At 40.4% G+C, this 20,743-nt stretch overlaps 1 protein-coding gene across 1 annotated transcript; it reads right to left on the bottom strand.

The window, feature by feature from the left end:
• Positions 1-219: 219 nt before the first annotated feature.
• On the bottom strand, positions 220-19,959 carry ugt8 (UDP glycosyltransferase 8). Its single transcript, XM_020647312.3, has 6 exons — positions 19,746-19,959; positions 13,757-14,589; positions 9,518-9,660; positions 4,393-4,469; positions 3,524-3,743; positions 220-3,378 (listed from the first exon to the last, which is right to left on the bottom strand). The coding sequence occupies exons 2-6, from the start codon at positions 14,585-14,587 to the stop codon at positions 2,997-2,999; spliced, it is 1,653 nt and encodes a 550-aa protein (XP_020502968.3). The 5' UTR covers positions 14,588-14,589; positions 19,746-19,959; the 3' UTR covers positions 220-2,996.
• Positions 19,960-20,743: the final 784 nt, after the last annotated feature.

The following is a 20,743-nucleotide window of genomic DNA, read 5'->3' as shown; positions in this document are numbered from 1 at the left end:
AGATAGCTCAGTGGAGAAAGTTGGAAATCAGGAAGACGATTAGTAGGTAATAACATGCGGGAAAGGAGCCACAGGTCGGATTCAAACCCGGGCTGCTCGCTTGGTGGACAATAGCTTCTTTTTAGGTAAATAAAAGTTTTCCTCCTCTTTGAGAGACTCTGTCGTCTGTCCTAAAAAATAAAAATAAAAATCTAAACTAACAAAAGATTAGCAATCCTCTGTGCAAACAAAATATGTCATTTTTATTCAGCATTAGTATTTTGTTTACATAGTTACAACGTGGACACTCATGACAGAAAAACTGAGGACTTAACGTCATTTTGAAATCAAAGTGAAGTGTTCTTTAGAAAAGCAAGTTAAAAGGAGGTCATATTCAGGGTGTGGACTCGAACAAACAAGACAAGCGTTACAAAGACAGCTGAAAACACCGGGGTTCAGGAGTGAGACAAAGAGGTGGACAAGTGGAACAAGGAAGTGCGCTGTTATTGACGACAGAATAGAGAACGTCTTCAAGCTGAAGAATAACAAGAAACCAGAGACGTGTCAGATGAAGCACAGAAACATATTAGTGAAATAGAATATGGACACTGAACATTATTATGGGTTTCGACATTAATACTGAAATAATAATGGAAAAAGTTACATGTTCAAAAAAAAAAAAAAAAAAAAAAGTATTCCTCACCAGACTCTGTTCATAGCTTGTTTAGCACCTGCAGGCCCGCCCAGCTCTCGTAACAGCTGTAGTTGTTTCAGGTGAAAATGATGATGATTCAAGTATAACAGTCGTGTGTGTTTTCAGCGGGGCTGGGTCAGGCTCTGCAGGTGTAATGGTAGCTCATAGAGAAAGGGAGATCACAAAGCTTTTCTTAATTATCAGACAGGATGTGTGAACACACTGGAAGCATGTAGATATGAGGTTAGGTCCTCAACAACTTTGACAAGTTACGTTTTTTTTTACATTTACTTCGCCATATTCGCCATGTGAGTACATCTCTGATGATAATTCCAATTGAGGCTGCGACTTGAAACTTTATGAAGTAGATTTTCTGAGTGTGCTGCTGGAACAAAGGAGTGAAAAACAGTATCTGTATGGCCGGTTGGATTGACAAACTGTGCATCTTGAAATGTTTGAAGAGATTTGCGTGTCCCGTGTTCACAAGCACCTAGCATTCTAAGATGTCCACTATAGCGTTATACCAAATCCCTAAAAAACTCTACAGGAACCATGTCCAGTCCTCTCTGTACTTCAGAGTCACTCGGATACATGGATTGCAGAAGCCGTGCAGTTAACTTCTGTTGCAGAAACAAATTCACTCTTTTTTCCCCTTCATGTGAAATAAGGCGGAAAAACAAACGAAAAATAATGGATTGATAAACAAGACGGAAAAAAAATAACTACAGAAGGCAACTTCAGTGCTCAAACTGAAGAACCTTCGGACTTCAAAAACGTTTGCATGGGCTCACACTCAGTATGATGACATGACTTCACAGAATAGCCCCAAAAAGCCAGTGCTAGTTTAGCTCTCAGCGGTTGAAAAAAAAAAAAACAAGTCTCTCATCCACAACACAAACTCATTCTAAAGCTGTACAGTAAACTCTAACAAGCACACATTATCTGACTGAGCATTCTTCATACACAAATATCTGCGTTGCAAGGAATCATTCGCACAGTGTTACTGTGATAAAACAGGGTCGACGTCAACCTAAACATCTGCATCCATAAGACTTACAATATGTGAAAAGTGAATTAAATCACAGAGGAATGACGTGAGAAGCCATGTGTAGCACTAAACATGGCAATCAAGTGATGAATCCGTACTTATTAATAAATAAATAGAGGAGGGATGCAGAATTGAGATGTGGGACTAGCGAAGCAAGTTATCATGAATCAATAATGCTCTGACTCATCCCTGATCACCTGACTGGATGAGTCTGAGCACATGTCTGTTCTAGCTGGGGCTTATCCACAGTAGCTTTGGTAGTTTAGCATTATTGTATCCTTAGATAATCACACAATCATCCTTTTCACGCTGATATGCCAAACAGCAGTCAATGGGGCTCTTCTCGACAAGAGCTAACTGTCAGGAAGGAGACAATTGGGCTTTTCACACTTAAGTGAAGTCACAGGTTGGCACTACCAGGTGCAAAGTGGGGGAAAAAATTGAGGAATATTGTCAGCACTATTGTGGATTTAAAAAAAACAAAAAAAACAGAGCCACCGTGAATACTGTGGATAATGCCACAGCAGAAAGCAGCATGCAGGCTCACAATGACTGTTTTTTCACCGACATAAACAAGACAATGTTAGCCAAGAGGAGGGAGTGTACATTTACCATCATGCTATCACACTGCAGATACATGAAATAAGATTACGCGTAATAAGGTCCATCGTTAAAACACATTCGTACAGTAATAAATAGATTTGTCTTCTATTTACAGTTTTTACCAGACTTCTTTTTCTTTCTTTTTTTTTTTTTGCAGTTTTTGACAGGAAAGTCCTAAATAATTCAACAGTTATCAGTCTCGTTTTGTTCCGGCGGTGGGGGTGGGGGTGGGGGGGGGTTGGCGCTCAGGATTTCCCGTCTTTGCCATCCTTCCACTGGTGAGGAGGACAGAGAGCATGCAGGAAGGGGAAGACACGCATGTAGAAACAATGTCCTGCACTGTGTCTGTCCTCTGCATCTTCCTTAAGGACTTTCCCATTTGGTATAGTAACGCTGTAGCTGCTGCTGTTAGGAGTTTGCGTTAAATTCGCCTCAGTGCACACATACACATACATCACACACACACACACACACACACACACACACACACACACAGATTCGAGCACCCATTGCCATGCTCTGTGATCCTACAGCCTCTCGACGCAGACAAATGAAAACCTTTCCGTCAAAGCTTATATAAAAACCACTAAATAAATCTCAGAGCTGAGTCCTCGGGGCAACTTCTTCTACTTCTTCTTCTGACGTCTTCTTCCCTCTTGGCCGTTCCAAACATTAATTTATCTTCTTCTCGTTTTTCAAAGAGCCATTGCGTTTGTGTTTCCCGTTAGCAATGCTCTCGCTATGACAATGTCCATTAGCCATGTTGCTCTCATCCCTGACGACGGCAACTCCTCTGCCCTGGTCCTTGACATTCCCCCTGCACAGTCCCACCAACCATCGCAAGGCATAGATGGTCAGAGCCAGGGCGGACCCTACGGCGAGAACCACATCCACCAGGAAGTACTGGTAGGGGGACACCTCGTATACGGCGGAGCGCAGGTGGTTGGCACCGTGGTGACGGAGGATGTAGCATATCCAGTAGACGGCTCTGGTGACAGGGTGGCCCGGCTGGTCTTTGTGGATGTTGGAGAGGACGCGGGCTTGCTGGCGATACCTAAGCAGGGAGAGACAAAGGTATGACACAAGTAGTCAGAACGATCTCTCTCTCTCTCGTGCCTCCATATATGGTCACCAGGTGGCACTGATAAAAAATTACACAAATAGAACGAATCGCTGTGTGTGATGTTTGTGAATCTAACCTGTTGTCTTTGATGACGCTGGTCAGGGCGGTGTACAGGTCTTCTTCGCTCATGTACTTCCAGTGTAGCATGATACCCATACCTTTGGCTGACACGCGAGTCATGGTGTCATAGTGATCACCGAATAAAGGCACACCGACAACCGGCACGCCGTGGTACATGGCCTCGTAGATGCTGTTCAGACCGCCGTGACTCAGGAAGGCTTTGGTGTTGGCGTGGCCTGTGTAACAGGAGGGAGGAGCGATGTCGTTTAGCACCGTCTGTGCTGGTTTTTCTCATTTGGTAATACAGAAACGGACTTTGCTGAATATGTGATTCTAAATGATTTTATTGTCATCGCACTAGATCTCACAAACTAAGAAAGAAATAGAAAGTAATACATGTTATCTTTAGAGTTCACGTTACCTTTGTTAACAATGGAAGAAAGAAAACGGTAAAACTATCACTCCCTCAGGGCCCTTCATTGTTCCACTATGATTTCTGAAGTTTGACAGTTTGACTGCAGATAAATAAGTTCTATTGTCCCTTCAAAATGCCAGACAGAATTGGAATATCTAACAACAAAGGCACCTTTACAGCACGGCAGAAGACAAATCAGGAGGTCACATGAATATAGCTGTACATTCTTCTTTACTGACTTGTGCAAATTTGCTTATGTTGTCTCACTCCACATCACATAATGGGAAGGTAAATAAACCCAACCACGCACCAGATAGTTTGCAAAGCTAATGTTTATCTTTAAGGCGTAAACATTTTTGTACTATACATTTCACTTAGTATGGTGCAATGCATTTACTCCATATGTCAATATTGCTTTTCATCTTAGAAGTTGAAGTTGACTCTATATAGCGTCTCTTTCATTAACTCACCTAATAAGTCATTCTGAGGCATCCAATCCACAAGCTTGGTGTTGTTGCCAAGGTTACTGGGTGGAACTCCAGAGAATCTAGGAAAGGAAAGAGGAAAATAATGAAGGTAGGAAGCAGCTTAGTTTCTGTGAGTTATGAAACTTTAGAGCAGATAATGCTGCCCCAGTGTGTGAGAAAACATATTTCATGTTGCTCATCAGAGCAGCTGGTCAGACAGGATTATTTACATACTTTTTCTAATGTACAACACAGAGGATCTTGGCAGAGCATCTTACGAGTACTACTTGGCTTTGAAATGGATGGATTCACTTTTTCACTTAGTGTGTACAGTGTTTACTTTCAGATGTACACTTTGTTTTCCAAATGAAGCCCTAAGGCGTACAGTTACACATGTGTAAATGTTTTACTGACACTGGAACAACCAGTCATCTGTCAGATATGTCAAGCAAAAAAGAAAGAGTATACTTCCTTGACTGGTGACTCTAAATTGTCCGTAGGTGTAAATGTGGCTGGTTGTCTGTCGCCCAATGACATCTGGGTTAGGCTCCCGCCCCCCCACGACCCCAAACGGGAAAAGCGGTAAAGATAATGGCTGGATGGATATTTGTTTGTAATTTCATGTATCAACAGTTTTTGACTTGAGTTCAAAGAGTGTTGTCAGTGTTTGGCACCCAAACATGCAAAGTGAGCAGCATATGCACTGTACAGCAGTGTGAACAAAGTTTTGTTAAGACTAAGTGAATCATCTTTGCATAATGTTTACATGATGCACAGAGTCGACAAAGGAGAATTCAATGTACATCGATTTACCCTTCAAACAAAGCAGAAAGGCTTTGCCTGTCTAGTCCCAGACATTTAGGTTTCAAACATACGTCCTCTATATGCATGGCTGAATGTGTACAGCATTGTGTGTTTGTTTGATTGCGTCTTAAGTTGTGCGTGTGGGGAAGCATTTTCCAACAAATGCTACACACAATGCATATGTATGCTACATTATACAAACCCCATCCGTTCATCTCTGTCTCCTTCCTCCGAAACTCAGAGCCTTTCATCTCTCTTTCTCTCTTCAACAAAGCACCAATTCACTGTGCTGCCAATCAAAGTCCACATTCATGCGGCCAATTATCAATGACACGATTCATCTGGCCTGGTCCCTGTCCCTCACACGGGCCCTCTCCCTTTTCCATCCTCTTGGAGTGGAGGAGTCACGAAAAGCCAGAATACAATCTAATACTAGAGACAAAGTGTTGGAGCGTATCAGCTGGTCAGATACCTTTTCTGTAAAACATCACCGTCTAATATCTCTTGAGCTGTGAAAAAGAAGAGTGCTCTACAACAAAAGAATGTGTTTCATTTTCATTTTTACAGCTTCTTATTCAAAAGTATCTCACATTATTCCGCACACAACCTTGCATAAAAAGGTAAATCCAGTCTATGATTGCACATAACACATAATAATGATAACACATAATAACTTCAGTCCACAAGCTTTTTGACAACCACTTTAGCGTGAGCAGACATGGCGACCACATTTGGATCATCTTTTATCGCTCTTTTTGACTCTGCCCAGCGTCTTGCATGATCTCCATCCCCCCCAAACCTTTTATAATAAAGTGTGTGTGTTGTTTAACCTTGCTCCTAGCATGCAGCAGCAGGCTTCTAGACCTCTTCCTCACCGTTCCACTCTATCCTAGAGAGATATGCAGTTACACAGTCAGTGTGAATAAAGGCTAGGAGGCTAAAATATTGGTACATTTAAAAAAAAAAAAAATGCATCTAAATATCACAGCAACAGTTCAATGGTTTGCCTGTACGATAGGGCTGTGCTCAAAAAATCGATATGGTGATATATCGTCATGGGCTCCTTGCAAAGCTGTCATGACGGTTTTGAAAGACAATTGACATATGGTGCAGTTCACAATAACACCTTTGCCATAGCGCTGGGATTAAAACATTACAATGTATTGCTAGGATCTCTGAGGACATGAACTGAGGAAGGTGTTCTAAGTTGTAGGATCATTTTGCCTCTGCTGTTATTCTCAACAATGAAGAAAACAGCTGTTGTAGTGAATTCTGTGTCGGACATGGTCATTATCCAAAATCAATGTATATCCAATATGTATCGTATCGTGGCCTCTGTATCGTGATATATATTGTATCGTGGGGTTGTGGGAGAAATACCCAGCCCTACTGTACGAGGGGTCATATTTGATCCAAGCTTTACTTTTCCCCCTCTTACTCTCTGATGGTAGATTCATGTTCCTGTTTGCTCTAACAGACTCCCTTCTAAACTGCTTACACTGCTGTAATACGTGTTATAACAGTTAAAAGTCATACTAAGATTACCTCTCTGCTCATGGGTCAATATTCTTCTTCTCACACTTACATGGTCCCTCAACAGTCTTTTCCTCAGGTCAAAGTGGTTTATTATTAACATGTTCCTGATACATTGTCACTCGCCGTTGGTTACATATCATGTGTGGTGTCTAGAGGTTAATCTCAACTCTTTAAAAGGCAACTTTAAGAGGCACATTTGCCAATCTATGGGCAATTATTATTAAAACATAATGTTAACTGAGCTGTAAGTGTAAACACAACCTTTTAACCTGTAAACACAATGCTTAAAATGAAGCTAAAAACTAGACCTAAAACTAACAGATGTGAAAATACTCAAAACTTCCACAAAAAGCCTGAAAAGTGACAAGTTCTTTTTTTTTAAACTGTCATCATGTGCCACAGAGGTTACCTGATCAAAGGTTACCTGGCCATGCTGTCAGGTATATGCCATCATGATAAATAGTGTGGTCGTGTGTTTGTCACATTAAACTTAGAGACCAGCCAGCGACCTATGCACAGACATATCCCTGTACCAACCGGTTGCATCATATACCGGTAGGAGAGTCAGCTGACAGCCCTGAGGCTATGTGTGTCACAGGGCAAAGGCTTTGTTCCTGCAGGCTTTATTAATAATGCACTATTTGAACATAGAATGGATTTACATGTTAAGGAGTTCCATTGTGTTAATATAGACATAGGTTGGGGGCAGGTAAATTAAAAACTCTTAACTATATAGAGGTAAGAGTTAAGCATTAACAGGTACAGGTTTGAATTTCAAAGCGCTTTGTTTTCCTTCTATCAAGCCCACGTTCCTCCTCTTGGTTTTTAGCGTCCTCTTGCTCAGGTCATGAACAATAGATTGTTGCTAGGTAAATAATTACAAGAGATAAGATTTGTTTTTTGGACACACCTATCTGTCTCTTACTGGGTCAACACAAACTATTTAGATAACTCTGTGAAGGCTGTCTCATTATTTATTCATCCGGAATACGTATAGCTGTGATTATAGTGGATAACATGCAGAGATAACGCTGCTGTTTATGTGTTTGTTTATCTATCACAAGCAGTTTGTCTTTGCCATGGCCATTAAATGGCCTACAAAGTCACACACCACTGTGGGTAACAGCTATGCTACATTCATGTACCTATATTTACTTGTTTGTGCCCCACTCCATCAAAATGTAAATAATGTTTCTGTTGAGGCTGTATGGGCTCTGCATTAGTGTTTTGGTGTTCTTTTCTTCTGATTTTGTTTTGTTTTTATGCCGATCTTGTGGAACATGGGGGTTGTGTGATAGACATGTTCTTGTTTATTGTTTCTACTGTGGAGGCAGCTTCATGTGTGCAGCACTGGAGTCAAATTGTCCTAAAGGAACAATTAATTCTTTTGTATCTTAATGTCTCCTATCTCAATTTATTGTATTATATCATATTTTAATATTTTATTTATTTATTATATTTGTTTGTTTGACAAGGGATACATGCAGTAAACATTGCTTCATATGTCAAATACAGCGTAGATGCTACTTTGCAGCCCTTGTCCCTGTCTATAGGCTTTTAGGATTAAAACAGAAGCATTAGACTGAAAGAAATACAGCAACAGTAATACTAGACATATATAGCCAATGAAACTCAATACAAATAGGAGTGTAAAATAAGACCAAACAGTAAAATGAGGATTGTAAGAGAAAACAGTCAATGCTAACAAACTGCTTCAGTCTCAGCCACTGTTTAACTTCTGTCTGTTTTTAGTTTCAGAGGGTTAATGTGTTCCACAGGTGTGTTCCTCTTACTGAGAAGAACCTAATTAAATGTAGTTCTACATTTTGGTGCTCTACGGTTTCCATCTGATGTAGCCCTCGTTTGTTCTGATTTCACTGTCGGGTTAGCTTACTAGCTCACAGATTGTTTCTGAAGGGAGGTAATTTAAACGTTTAAAAAGCTGTCAAAGCTCAGTATGTTGTGTTTTTTTAGAACGAGGCAATGGTGCCACATGAGTGATTTCTGATCCATTATTTCCAGTGCCTGCTGTTTATATACCTGACCTGGTGACATCATAGCACGGGCAGCTCAGATGGTACCATATCCACTGCGTGACCTTCAAGTCATAATAAGAAACAGCATGGATGCTAACTTAAACGTTTAGTATTGTTCAGAGTGGACCTAGGTTACTTTATGTGAACAGCAGGGACCTTATACTTGTAATAAAATGTATGTGGGCAGGAGAAAAACATGCACTAAAAACATTTTTAAAAAGAAGTCTTTCACTAACAAAAGATCTACTGCTGTCGCAATATTTCTGCATGAATAGTCATTTGAAACTGCATGTTCTGATGATCTCAACACAACATGAATACAGGTTGAAATGCAGCAAGGGCCCTAATAGTTGAATCCAAAGCATGTGTTAGATCATTAACATCTCTGACATGACTTTGCTGGTTGTTTGAAGCCATGATTAGTCATTTCTGTCTCAAGTTTTCCAAAGATAAGAAGGACAAAGATCGAAGGTGAGAATCTGCTCCTCCATGCTGTTTGATCATCTGGATGACCTCAGATAAAAAAAAACAAAACAAGGAATGGTCTCCAGACGAGGAATGTCAGAGGAACAACATTTTGTCTTTAATTTATAACGCGTGTTTGTACCGATGGTGTACAGCAGATTATGGGAGTTAATCCTATAGCTAAAATGTGGCGCAAAGAAGAAGAAAGAAAGGATTTACTTTATTGAGCCCCAAAGGCATAAATAACCTGAAGTTTACACAGTTAGAGTAAAGGAAACAAACTTTACCTCCAGACTACACGCTGGGGCAGCCTGGCGAGGGCTCCGGCCAGTTTATGAGCGATGTCATGGGAAAGGTACTTGACCCCAGCACCAAACGACACAACCACAAAGCCATGCTCCGCTGTGTCATTCACCCAGGCCTCAAAGTCCTGTGGAAACAGAAGAGAGGGACAATGAGCGCAACAAGCAAGCTTATTTCAAAAAGTGTTGTTTGTGCTGTAGTCTGGATGTTTTTTTCAAATTAGTATTGACATCTAGTCCTTTTTTTTTAACCTTACCATTCTGTCCTTTTCACAATCAATTTATTTATGTCTATGAAAACAATCAAATATCCAAAACTTTAGTAATAATTGATTATTGCAATGTAATAGCCAAACTCGATCTTCTCTGTGATTGCTTGTCTTTGAAGAGATCAGCAACCACCAAACAGATTCATCATAAAAACTATCTTTATTGCTTTCCATCAAGTTTACTAATGATTCACAATGTGTTCTTCTTATCACTTGTTCTGTGTGATTCATAGCATCCTCAAGTGTGGATTTCAAACCCCCTGAACATTTCAAGTTAACTTTCTGAATTAGAATAAAGCTCACTGATAATCTGAGTTTGAATTAAACAATCGTTTAACAAATGAGACCCTAGCTATTCAACTGCAGCTGCAGGTATGGGCTGTAAATAATACCAGGAAGACTGCGGTTGTCAAAGTTTTTGATAATTCCACATGGTTTGATCATTTTTTGTTATCACATGTTTTACAAAGATGCGACCTCTGTTATCTTATTGGTTGATTGTATCGAAAAGTACCAAACTACATCCATTTCATGTTCTTATAGGTGAGAGGAATGAATCTGTCAAAAAATTGCAAGCAAATCAATCAAAATTGTCAAAAAATTCTTTTTGATTATAGAAAAACAAGAAATGAGCAAATGTCGGGTGTCTAGGATTCTATTTTGGCTGCCATGGTGTTGAAGCCTCGTGAACATCCTAGTTCAGTTGTTCTTGTTTTACAAAAGTGTCAAATAATGCAGGAAGCTGTTAAAAACAAGGTAATGACTCAGAACTGCGAGTAAGGATTATATGAGCCTGCTGTTTGTAACCTTGTAACCACTTTGGCATTTTACAAACAAAACAGTATTACGATACGTTCACTTTTTTTTAACAGATCAGTATCTTTTTTGGGAAGGATGACTGTGCTGTATCTCAAAGACTACATCCTGGTCATGGCCCAATGGCAATCTCCAAACTCAAATATTTTAAGGCATGTTCTTGGTAAGTGTGTGAGTGCTTAAGAGTTATGCAGTCAAATTCTCAAGTGTGTGAGGGCCCTGATGCAAACTCTATCAAATGATCATCAGTCAGCATATCTGCAGACATTCCTGTGGGACTCACCCAGAGTAAAGTAACGCTCTTATAATGAAGTAGTGTACATTTTCAAACATGACAAGTAAACCACAAATAAGTTGAAGTGAATAACTCTAAGAGAGTCTGGCAACATGTAGGCTAATGAATCACTGTTGGTGGCACTTATTCAACTTAATTAATTCAACCGAGAAATATGTAACTCTTACACGTAGAGTTTAAAGAGTCGATGCACATGCAGGTTGCCATGACACAGACAGGGAAGCTTCAGTGTTTAACCAGCTCTGCATAAGTCTTGAAACCTTTCTGCGTTCTTCTAACCTCTTCAAATTCTAAAAGTAGCTCTAATTCTTATCCTAGTTTTACCACATTTCTGGTCGTGGAGCTTATTAGAAAAATGCTGAGGCTTTTTAGGTCTGGTAGAATTAGTCATATCTGAACCATTTGGCTTGCCTGCCTCCATCGCTGCAACGCCTGTTGGTTTGCCGTCATAACTGGTCTCGTATCTGGCAAACTTAGGGGCATCTAAAAACCGCTGTGTGGGGATGCCTTAAAACTGCCTACCTTCTCTGGTCAAAACAAAAACAAACCATTATGGACCGGAATGGAAACTTAGAAGGGGGACATACTGGCTGTCGTGTTGTTGTCAGAGAAGCCAGCATTTCAACATAGCATGTTTTCCTTGAGATATATATATTTATATATTTACATATATACACTGTAATGTAAGACCCACAAGAGGACATGGAGGTTGGCTTTGTTGTTGTTTAATGCTGCACCAGATGTGTGTATGTGATGTCAAGAAAATGTGAGCTATCCTAATTTTTATACCATCCTCAAGCCCTAACTGACTCATGCTCTGCCCACCTGACATATTTAAATCATTAACGTCTGTGAGGGCTCTGTACTCTGTCTTTAAGGGGATGGGGGATGGGGGGGTCCTGTGCATAGACTGAAAATATTCCTAAATATGTCCTGTCACTCTTTTTTTTACAGTGATTCCAAAGGCAAAAAACTGGAACAAATTGTTCTTGTTTTTTTACTTACTTTATAATTTAGTAAATTGGGACACTTGAGTGAAAAACACACCACTTTATATAAGGCTGGCAAGTAGTACCTTTTTTTAGGTACATCATCTTACTCTCTACAAAGCACTGGTATTATACAAAATGACACCTGTATGGATGATCTTCACTGACGAATAACTTGAAACTTGAAAAACAAACAAAGGCTAGGCTTCTAAGGGAATGGTGAGTTGATAGATACACTTCATTATATGAGGGGGGACACTTGGCCTAGACTCTCAACCCAACTGATTGAGTATAATTTACAACACACCATAAAATGACAACCAACAATCCCACATAACAAATATTCTACATGGCAACACTAAGGTCCATTCTTAAACAGTTAACAGCCACGCTTTATTTACTTTTAGTGTGGCACAGGCCTTACAGACAATGTCTGATTTAAAGAAGAGAATAGTGTTTTGAATAATTGGGTTGTTACGCAGCCACATCACAACACTCAGAGCTGAAACGTATGAACTGAACAGTGGCTAAAGAGGGATCAGGAAGCAGCCATGTTGGAGGGAAAGAAGTGGAGGATGGGTAGAGGGAGGGAGGCAAACGCTCCAGCTGTGGTCGGCCCTGGCACGGAGCAACCTAAGGGGCACACTGGGCCCTACTGTCCCCACAACGCAGCCTCAGTGACCCCATAAAAGAGTCTCAGTGTCCCCGGAGCACTGCCTGGAACAATGGTCTCGTTCTCCCACCACTTCCATTATGACTCCCTCCACAAAACATGGCACAATGCTCGCTATTGGCTGGGCAGGCATTCCAAAACCCCACGCAGTAGATACCGATGGTCCTTGCTCGCCGCATCCAAACGTTAGCTGGACTAAGCCACCGTCATCACCCGCCTCTGCTCTCCATGACTCCCCTCCCTCTATGCTTAAAAATCCAACACATCTATGCAATCCAAACCCATCCTCACCCAAGCATCGTCTAGGAAGGAGCACTTTATGGAAGCTAATAAGAGATACAAGTAAAGGGTAAAAGCAAGGGTCGATACAAAAAACACTGAATTGTAAAGAGAGGAGAGTTAAGGTAAGGATTTGAACATCCCGATTGTAATGTGCCAGTGCCAATCCTTGTGTACTAAATATAAAAAAAAGTATTGTAATTCATGGCAGTTGCACACATGGTAAAGGTAAAGTCAGTAAAAGGTGGCTGTTAGAGACCTGTCGATGTAGGAAAACACAAAAGAGTAACACCTAACACACTGGCTCTCCATCCTGTCACGCAAACCACACAATTTACATGATCTCATAGTCAAACTTTCTTGTAGTTACCTTTATTTAACCACAGTAGTGCTGTGCCTTCGTCACCAAGGACACAGAGCCCTCATCTCATGTTCAGCACTCAGAGGGAGCACTTAAGAGGGAGCACTTACTTACCACATATGGACACAATTATGACCTTTTTTTTTTACATATATGGACTAAGACACATAGCACGTTTCTTATTGTGTGCGAACTAACCAGACACAAGCATTGAGACTCCATAATAATATACAGTATAAAAACATACAATGAGATGACCTAAATTTGTCACACACATATTTTTCCCACATGATTATACTGTAAACACTTATTTGTGTATAAGGCCATGGGGTGGAAATTGAGTATCAATTATATAATAATAAGGATAACAGAGAATTCTATATGAAGTATGAATGAATGTGAGGACATGCGCCTTAAAGTGTCTCCATGTACTTCCACTAGGACGCACATATTTAAAAAAATGAATCAGACAAGATCCCTCCAGTACAAACTCTTCATTTGCTTGTATTTTGTGTTTGTATGTAGTCTTTTTGTGTACTGACCTGTGGCAGTGGGTTGGGGGGCTTGGTAAGGATGCCTCCTATGTACACCACATGAGGAAGGGTGGGCCTGGGGAACTCCAGAGCCATGTCAGTGCACAGCATCCAAAGCCTGCTGCCCTGCACGAGGTCCGCCATGGCCACCTGAGGCTTCACGCCATACTTCTTCATAATCCTGTCATACTTGGGTAGAGCTATATAATGGACTCCAAAGCGCTGCACCAGGTAAACTGCCGTGTTGCTGATCCTCTGGAGTAGAGTCATGCGGTCTGTCAGCAATGAGTTGAATTCGGGAACGTATGAAAGTGGGGCCGGAGCACCCGCCTCAGCAGGATACCATAGGCCTGTGCTGAACACTGCATACTTTACACCCAGGATATGAGCAATCACAAAACCGCACATCTCATTGGGGTCCACCAGCAGCAGGTCAAACTTGGCTTCCTTGAGGCGAGTCATTACCTCGGTGTTACCGACCACAGCATCACAATTCTGAGAGTAATGGTCAAGAATGTCAAACAGTTCTAGAAATGTCAGGCGGCCTGAGAAGATGTTAGACACTTTAGACTGGAGGAAATTGTCAGCTGTGGTGCTGTTAAAGATCCCAGCGTACCGCTGAAAATGATAGTGAGAAGAGGGGGGCACCTCACGGCCCTCTGATATTAGAAAATGGGTTTCATGGCCCTCCTGGTGCAGGGCTGTGGCCAACGTTTTGAAGATGTAGAGGTGGGATTCAAACATGATGGGCGGGACCACAATCACTTTAGCAGCCCATGAGGCACTGGGGCTCCAGGTGAGGAGGGCGAGGAGGAGGAGTAGTGATGAGGGTAGTAGCATGGCTGTAATGATGGAAAAAAAAGAGCCATGTTATTGCCTGACAGTACAATGAAAACAGGAGGCAGTCAGCAACCATGTCATAAATAGTTGTAAATACATATTAAAATACCAGAAGTATCAAACAACAGTTTTCCTTCCTGATAACGATACCTCAATTTGATTACCAGCCTATACCTAGTTTGTCTCTGGTACTAGCGAAACACAAAATGTACATCATGACTGGTGGAAAAAACTGATTGCTGACATATTTCTGGCTTTAACCATCAAATGTAAAAATCATGGACATTGACTCAGGGATGTCACACATCAGTTTTTGAAAACACCATGAGATGACAGTTTCTATAATGGAAATGCTAATTCCAACTAACTTACAGCTATCTGAGAAGCACACTAGAGGTGAAGATAAGGTGGGTCAAATGACCGGTATCTGGTCATGTGGCTTGCACATTCCAAACAATGAAAACAACACACACAAAGCCGACAGTTTATCGGACTAAGCTAAAATAAAACCTATCCTTCTGGCAGACAGATACAGCCATGGCCTTATTATGCTCAACTCTAAGCCTTAATGACAACAAACCAAACAAGCCACACATGAAAAGCTTGAAGTGGACACCTGAGGAACTGCAGTCTTTTGTACTCTTGCTGCATTTTTTTAATGCCAGAAATTTGCCGCTGGCTTTGACCTACTTTTAACTTTCCACTGCACTGGCAATGTTTTTCATTGTGGTGTGATCATTTACCTAAAACTGTTGGGGGGGGGGGAGTAGTAATTATGCTGTTGGTTTGGTTCACTGAATGGCAAATCTGGTGTACTGTATACACCAATACAGATTTTGAAAATACTGCTATTATTGTTAGTCAAAATGGTTGATAAAATCAGCACCCAGTAAAAGTAAAGAAGTATGTTTTTTAGAGTGTCATCATAAAATTATACCTACTCTTTAAACCTATAACAACAACAGCAAAAAACATAATTCCTAATAAGAGGAGACAACATTTTCAAATATTATATATATCAGGATGATGATTCTAAACTCCACCTCTCCCCAGTTCTGTCAATCAGACAGAGAATAGTAATAAGAGAACAAAACCTCTCAGTATCTGCATGGTTACATGTTTTAATCCTCCATTATTTACAATTCCCTATAATCAACTTTCTCTCTCCATATTTCGATTCCACACTCACAATGCACAGCCATCACTGACATGGTGTGGGTAGCACCAACGTCATTCTAAACCCCCAGGCGCTCTATTCACAAACGCAAAGACAATGAGCCGTTATCATGCCACCACGTCGTAGCCTGTGCCCTATATGCCTACACTCTCTGTGTCCCTCTCGCTGGGATTAATCATCTACACTGGAAACCTTTTAACGGCGGGCGATCAATTATCCATCTTTTACATCTGCAATGAGTAACCCATTCTCTCCTTCCATAGGGTGTCCCACCTTAAGAAAGGACCTGACCTCTGGAGGAAACTCTATAAATACAGCTCAAGAGTGATTGCAGCCCATTGCAGCCCATTGGGTGACTTTAGATGTTCTTTTTTTTTTGCGTGGATTTCATTTCACAATCGAAACACCTTGAGATCAGAGGAGGCTGCAACAATTTGTAGGTGTGGATTTGAACAAGATACGTATCAAAGGGCTTGAAACACATGACAGGATCTTAACATGGTTGGATACTGTAGTGCATCAGCCACCTGTTAATCCTCAATATGAAGTTTCTTTTGCAGACAGCTGGGGCCTGGTAGGAACTCAAGGTGGTGGCCATTTTGTTGAGCAATGTCCCGAGGATAGCGTTGCAAACGCTTCTCAGGCCAGACTGTTGATGGTAACTATAGAAACCAGCGTCTGTCGACTGAGGACTGTGATGCGTCATGACTTAAATTACTGACAATGGAGTTTGGTTACGCAGCGCACAAGGTGAGCTGAGGGAATTATCTAGATTAAGAAAATTAAAGACTTTGAACAAGCGGCTAACTATCTTACTTTTTTTTACCTGTTGGATGGATGCCTGGGTACAATGCCCAATCTTATAGATATATATAGATATATATATATCTATATATATATATATATATATATATATATATATATATATATATTATTTTTTTTTTAATGGGCAATTTTGCCTTTATTGGATAGGACAGCTGAACAGAGACAGGAGATGCTGTAAGGAGAGAATGGAGGATGACATGCAGCAAAGGGCTGGATTCGAACCCACAACCGCTGCAATGAGGACTAGTGCCTCAGAACATGGGGAGTGACACATAACCACTAGGCTATCCGGCACCCCCAATGCTCAATGTTTAACACCAATTTTGATGCAGTCTGAAAACGCTCAAACTATGTATCTGCTACTCACAGAGTAATTAGTACAAATTAAGTCCTAAAAAAAAAATATGGGATTTTTTTTTAGATTCAAGCAGGTCATATTGCAAACACAGGTGTTGTGTAAATCACAAAGAACAGCAGATAGACATAGAAATTAGAGTTGTAGCTCATATGCACAAGGGCCCTATACCGATATGGGATTTTTGCGTCCGATACCGATATTAGGGAGAATATAGCGATATCTTTCTTAGATCTATGTTTCGATATGTAGCAATAGATAAATATAGATGTACACATTTCTTGCATTGATCCCTCAAATGCAGTAATCAAACACGCGTTGAAAGGTTATATGACGAAGAAAAGATGGGCACTCAACTTGAACTGCACGTGTTCACTGCATCACCGCTCGACACTGTGGAGAGTGATAACGCTTGTTGTAATCCATATAAAACACTCTAGTTAGTTAGTTAGCTAGTTAAATTTAATGAAACTCAAATGAAATGCTATTTACTGGTGGATTAATGTAGTTGTATCAGTGCATATCTATATACCGATAGTGACTTGATGCGCTAATATCGGCCTATATTATCGGCTGACCGATATGTTTATTTATCTCACTTTGTACCCTTTTTGCAATAACAAACAATGATATGGCACATCCATACTGTCTCATATCACACAGGCTTAGTTACAAGTCATGTTTAATTAATGTTTCCCATGTACATTTTGTACCAAACTGGACTTTAAATTTATTAGCTTAAATTTCAACAACTGCATCTGAAGTTTCCCAATGCATCAACTACTATTGTAGGCAAACTAAGAATGATTTAGTTAAAGTGTTCTTATAGTAAACTGTGAAAACAGCATTTATTGGTTATTTTGTGTAGCTGAATACCACTTGAATAGACCACATGTTGTGAATAATACTCATCACAATGTCTCTTCTCTGATTGATTGGCCTGTACTACAGCTGTGGATTGTGTGTAAGAGAAAATCTAGCTGATTACAGCCTCCACAGGAAGAATGTTCAACCATTAACAGTAACACAAGCTGGTTATTATATAGTAATTACCCTTTCTAATACCATAATCTAGACTGACATTAGCTACATTTAGCACAGCAGGAGATGCAGCCCTGCTGCACACTCAGTGGGGGTTCATTATCTCAACGCTCCGTGCAGGGAGGGTGAAATTTGACTTCCAAGAGCTGATATTAAGTCAAATACAAGCTAGACCAAAACTGTTTATTCTCACTCATATCTTTGAGAAGGAATGTGACTAACTTATCTTGGGTTTGTTTGCTGCAAACGGAAGAAAAATGGGGTCCCTGGAAGGGCACGAACGGCTGGGCGGCTTTAAACAGGATGGTATTAATAGTATAAAAGATACCGACCAATGGGCTGTGACAATCTGGTCACTTCAGCTTCCGCATCATAATGAAACGCTTGCTGAGAACCGGAAACCTATCAGACTGTAATTATTGCTGCTAAGATGCCAACAGCTTCACTTTAAATGTCTGCTACAAAGTATCTGTTAATAATATGTTCATTAATTAGACTAATGATGTTATACTGGGGAAACAAAAGTACTCTGTCTTCTTTGATCTAAGTAGACAGGGGGATTATAGGGCATGCCACTTCATGGATAAATTAAGATTACAAGTTTTGAATTTAAGGGAAAACAAACAGAGAGTGGAACACAGATATTGACTGTCCCATGCCAAGGTAGAGGCTGTTAAAAAAAAAAAAAAAAAAAAAAAAAAGGATGTGAATGTTGCTGTAGGCCATATTCCGCCCAGAGTCATAACTCATAGGAGGATATGCCAGCCAGTCTAAATCCAGGTGTGGTTTAACCTTTACCCATTATAACAAGGTTAGGCTTTAAAAGCACACCTCAAAGCACACACAAGACTGTTTGAGTGCTCAACCAACACCACATAGAGTCTCTCGAGGACATATTAATCCCAGTCAAGCCATCGCAGTGTGACGTTGTCAAGCGAGGAAGTGCTGGTGCAAGGTTGCCGACAATTCTCCCCTGTAGATTCAAAGCAGAGGTTTTTTTCCCTCTCTTAAACATTAGGAGTTTTGCGTCTCTTCAACAGGATTGGCACAGGTGTGTTTAGATAAGTTATTTCAGGCGCTTTTAAGAGTTTGAGGTGAAGTTTTCACCTCCCAAAAGCTGCTGACTACAAAGGGATCATAAATTATTATGTATACAATTAGGCCGCAGGCGTAATAGGCTAAGTCCTGTCTATAGTTTCAATGGTCTGTGTTCCATGGTTCTGCTTATCTGTCGCTTTAACAGACAGCCAAACTATCCGAGTGCATGAAATGGGTTAAAAAAAAAAAACTGCATTATGTAATGTCATAAAGAAGCTAGTTTTTCAATGGACTAAACTGAGAAAAATGAGCTTTTATTACAGGCTCTGGGACACAAAGACTAACTTCACATCAGATTAAAAACTGACAATATAAGTAGGACACATTTGTGTGAGAATCAACCCACTGCTGAGTTGAGGAGCCTTATCATGTTCACGTTTTCTTTGAGGATGATTCTCAAAGGACCTGAACGCAGCACAGCAACCTGCTACACAGGTGAAACTCTAGAGGTTTCATGTGACACCTGAGCTTTCAGTAAAAAAAAAAAAAAAAAACAGCCAAATAGCACAGACCGGTGCCTAACTCTCACCTTCACCGACAATAGCTGACACTTTGCTCTTATAAGCATGTAAAAACAAAGTAAATATGGAGTTTTGTAGACTTAAGTTTACTTTGCACCTGTTACTAAACGTGCAGGCATTAACCTGCTGTTCCGGCCTTACCTTGTCACTTGAATGTTGCCCAGGAGAGGCGGGGATTAAAAAAAAAAAACTGTTGTAGTCCAATTTTCTTCCAAAAAGTCTCGGGAAGATAAAACACAAAAATAAAAAGTGGTGAGGGCTAAAGTAAAATGAGTCCCCTGATATCGACGGCGTGCAAGGGGAACATTAAACTCGCAGTCCCTCTCCCAGGGGCGGTGACAGGCGGGACTAGCGCTGTTTATGGAGATGGAGAGCCAAGAGAGCGCCGGAGGGAGGAACAAAACTGAGAGTGTGGTTGGTTGAGAAAGCAAAACAAGGGTGGAGTATCGACTCATGCAGGTGCCCTGTGACAGGTGACTCTATGTTGATACTTTACATGAGTGTTTGGTTAGTCCGGACTTAGTGGTTGGCCACCTTTTTCAATTGTAGGCCTATCATTTCTGTGCCATAACTAGCCTAATTAGGAAAATGATAACGATAATGATTAAAATATAGGCCTAGTCCTTTTCCATAAAAGGGTAAAACAACTCTACAATGCACCAAATAATGAATTGTATCATATATTATTCTATCTAGGCTTTTAGTTATTAAGAGTTGATTTATTTAATTCAATTTAAGTTTTTTTTTCACGAGATATTCAGTAAAGAATAGGAAAGCAAAACCATACAACTTAGTGCAACTGAATTTATCTTAATGGATTTTCTGGTTGTTTTATTAAAGGGTAAATCATTCATTTACGTTTTGTTGACCGGCCATATGCTACTAACAAGAACATTTTGACGTCTAGAGGTTGTTGTGAATCCTGCATTATTGTAAGTAATCAATCGAAAGTCTAGGCAAATTTTGAAATGTCATTAAGAAGGCGTATGCAAGTTTTAAGTCGATGACCTGGGGAAATATGCAAATCTGATTCAAATGAACAGGAAAAAAGCAAAGAGGGGGGGGGGGTGTTTCTAGAACCTGGCAACCCAAATGTTTATCTCATTGTATCAATGAAACAAGCTTTTAGTAACAACTTA

This window comes from Labrus bergylta, chromosome 1 (genome assembly GCF_963930695.1).
Source record: "Labrus bergylta chromosome 1, fLabBer1.1, whole genome shotgun sequence".
In the NCBI taxonomy this organism is placed as follows: Eukaryota; Metazoa; Chordata; class Actinopteri; order Labriformes; family Labridae; genus Labrus; species Labrus bergylta.
The sequence above is the reverse complement of the archived record's forward strand: the minus strand, read 5'-3'. Positions and strand labels throughout refer to the sequence as shown.

Coding starts and splice junctions, on each gene's coding strand:
- ugt8 (XM_020647312.3), bottom strand. CDS start 14,587: ATGCTACTACCCTCATCACTACTCCTCCTCCTCGCCCTCCTCACCTGG. Junction 4,470..9,517: donor CCCCAGCGTGTAGTCTGGAG/GTAAAGTTTGTT, acceptor TTCCTTTCCTAG/ATTCTCTGGAGTTCCACCCA. Junction 3,744..4,392: donor GCCTCAGAATGACTTATTAG/GTGAGTTAATGA, acceptor CCTGTTACACAG/GCCACGCCAACACCAAAGCC.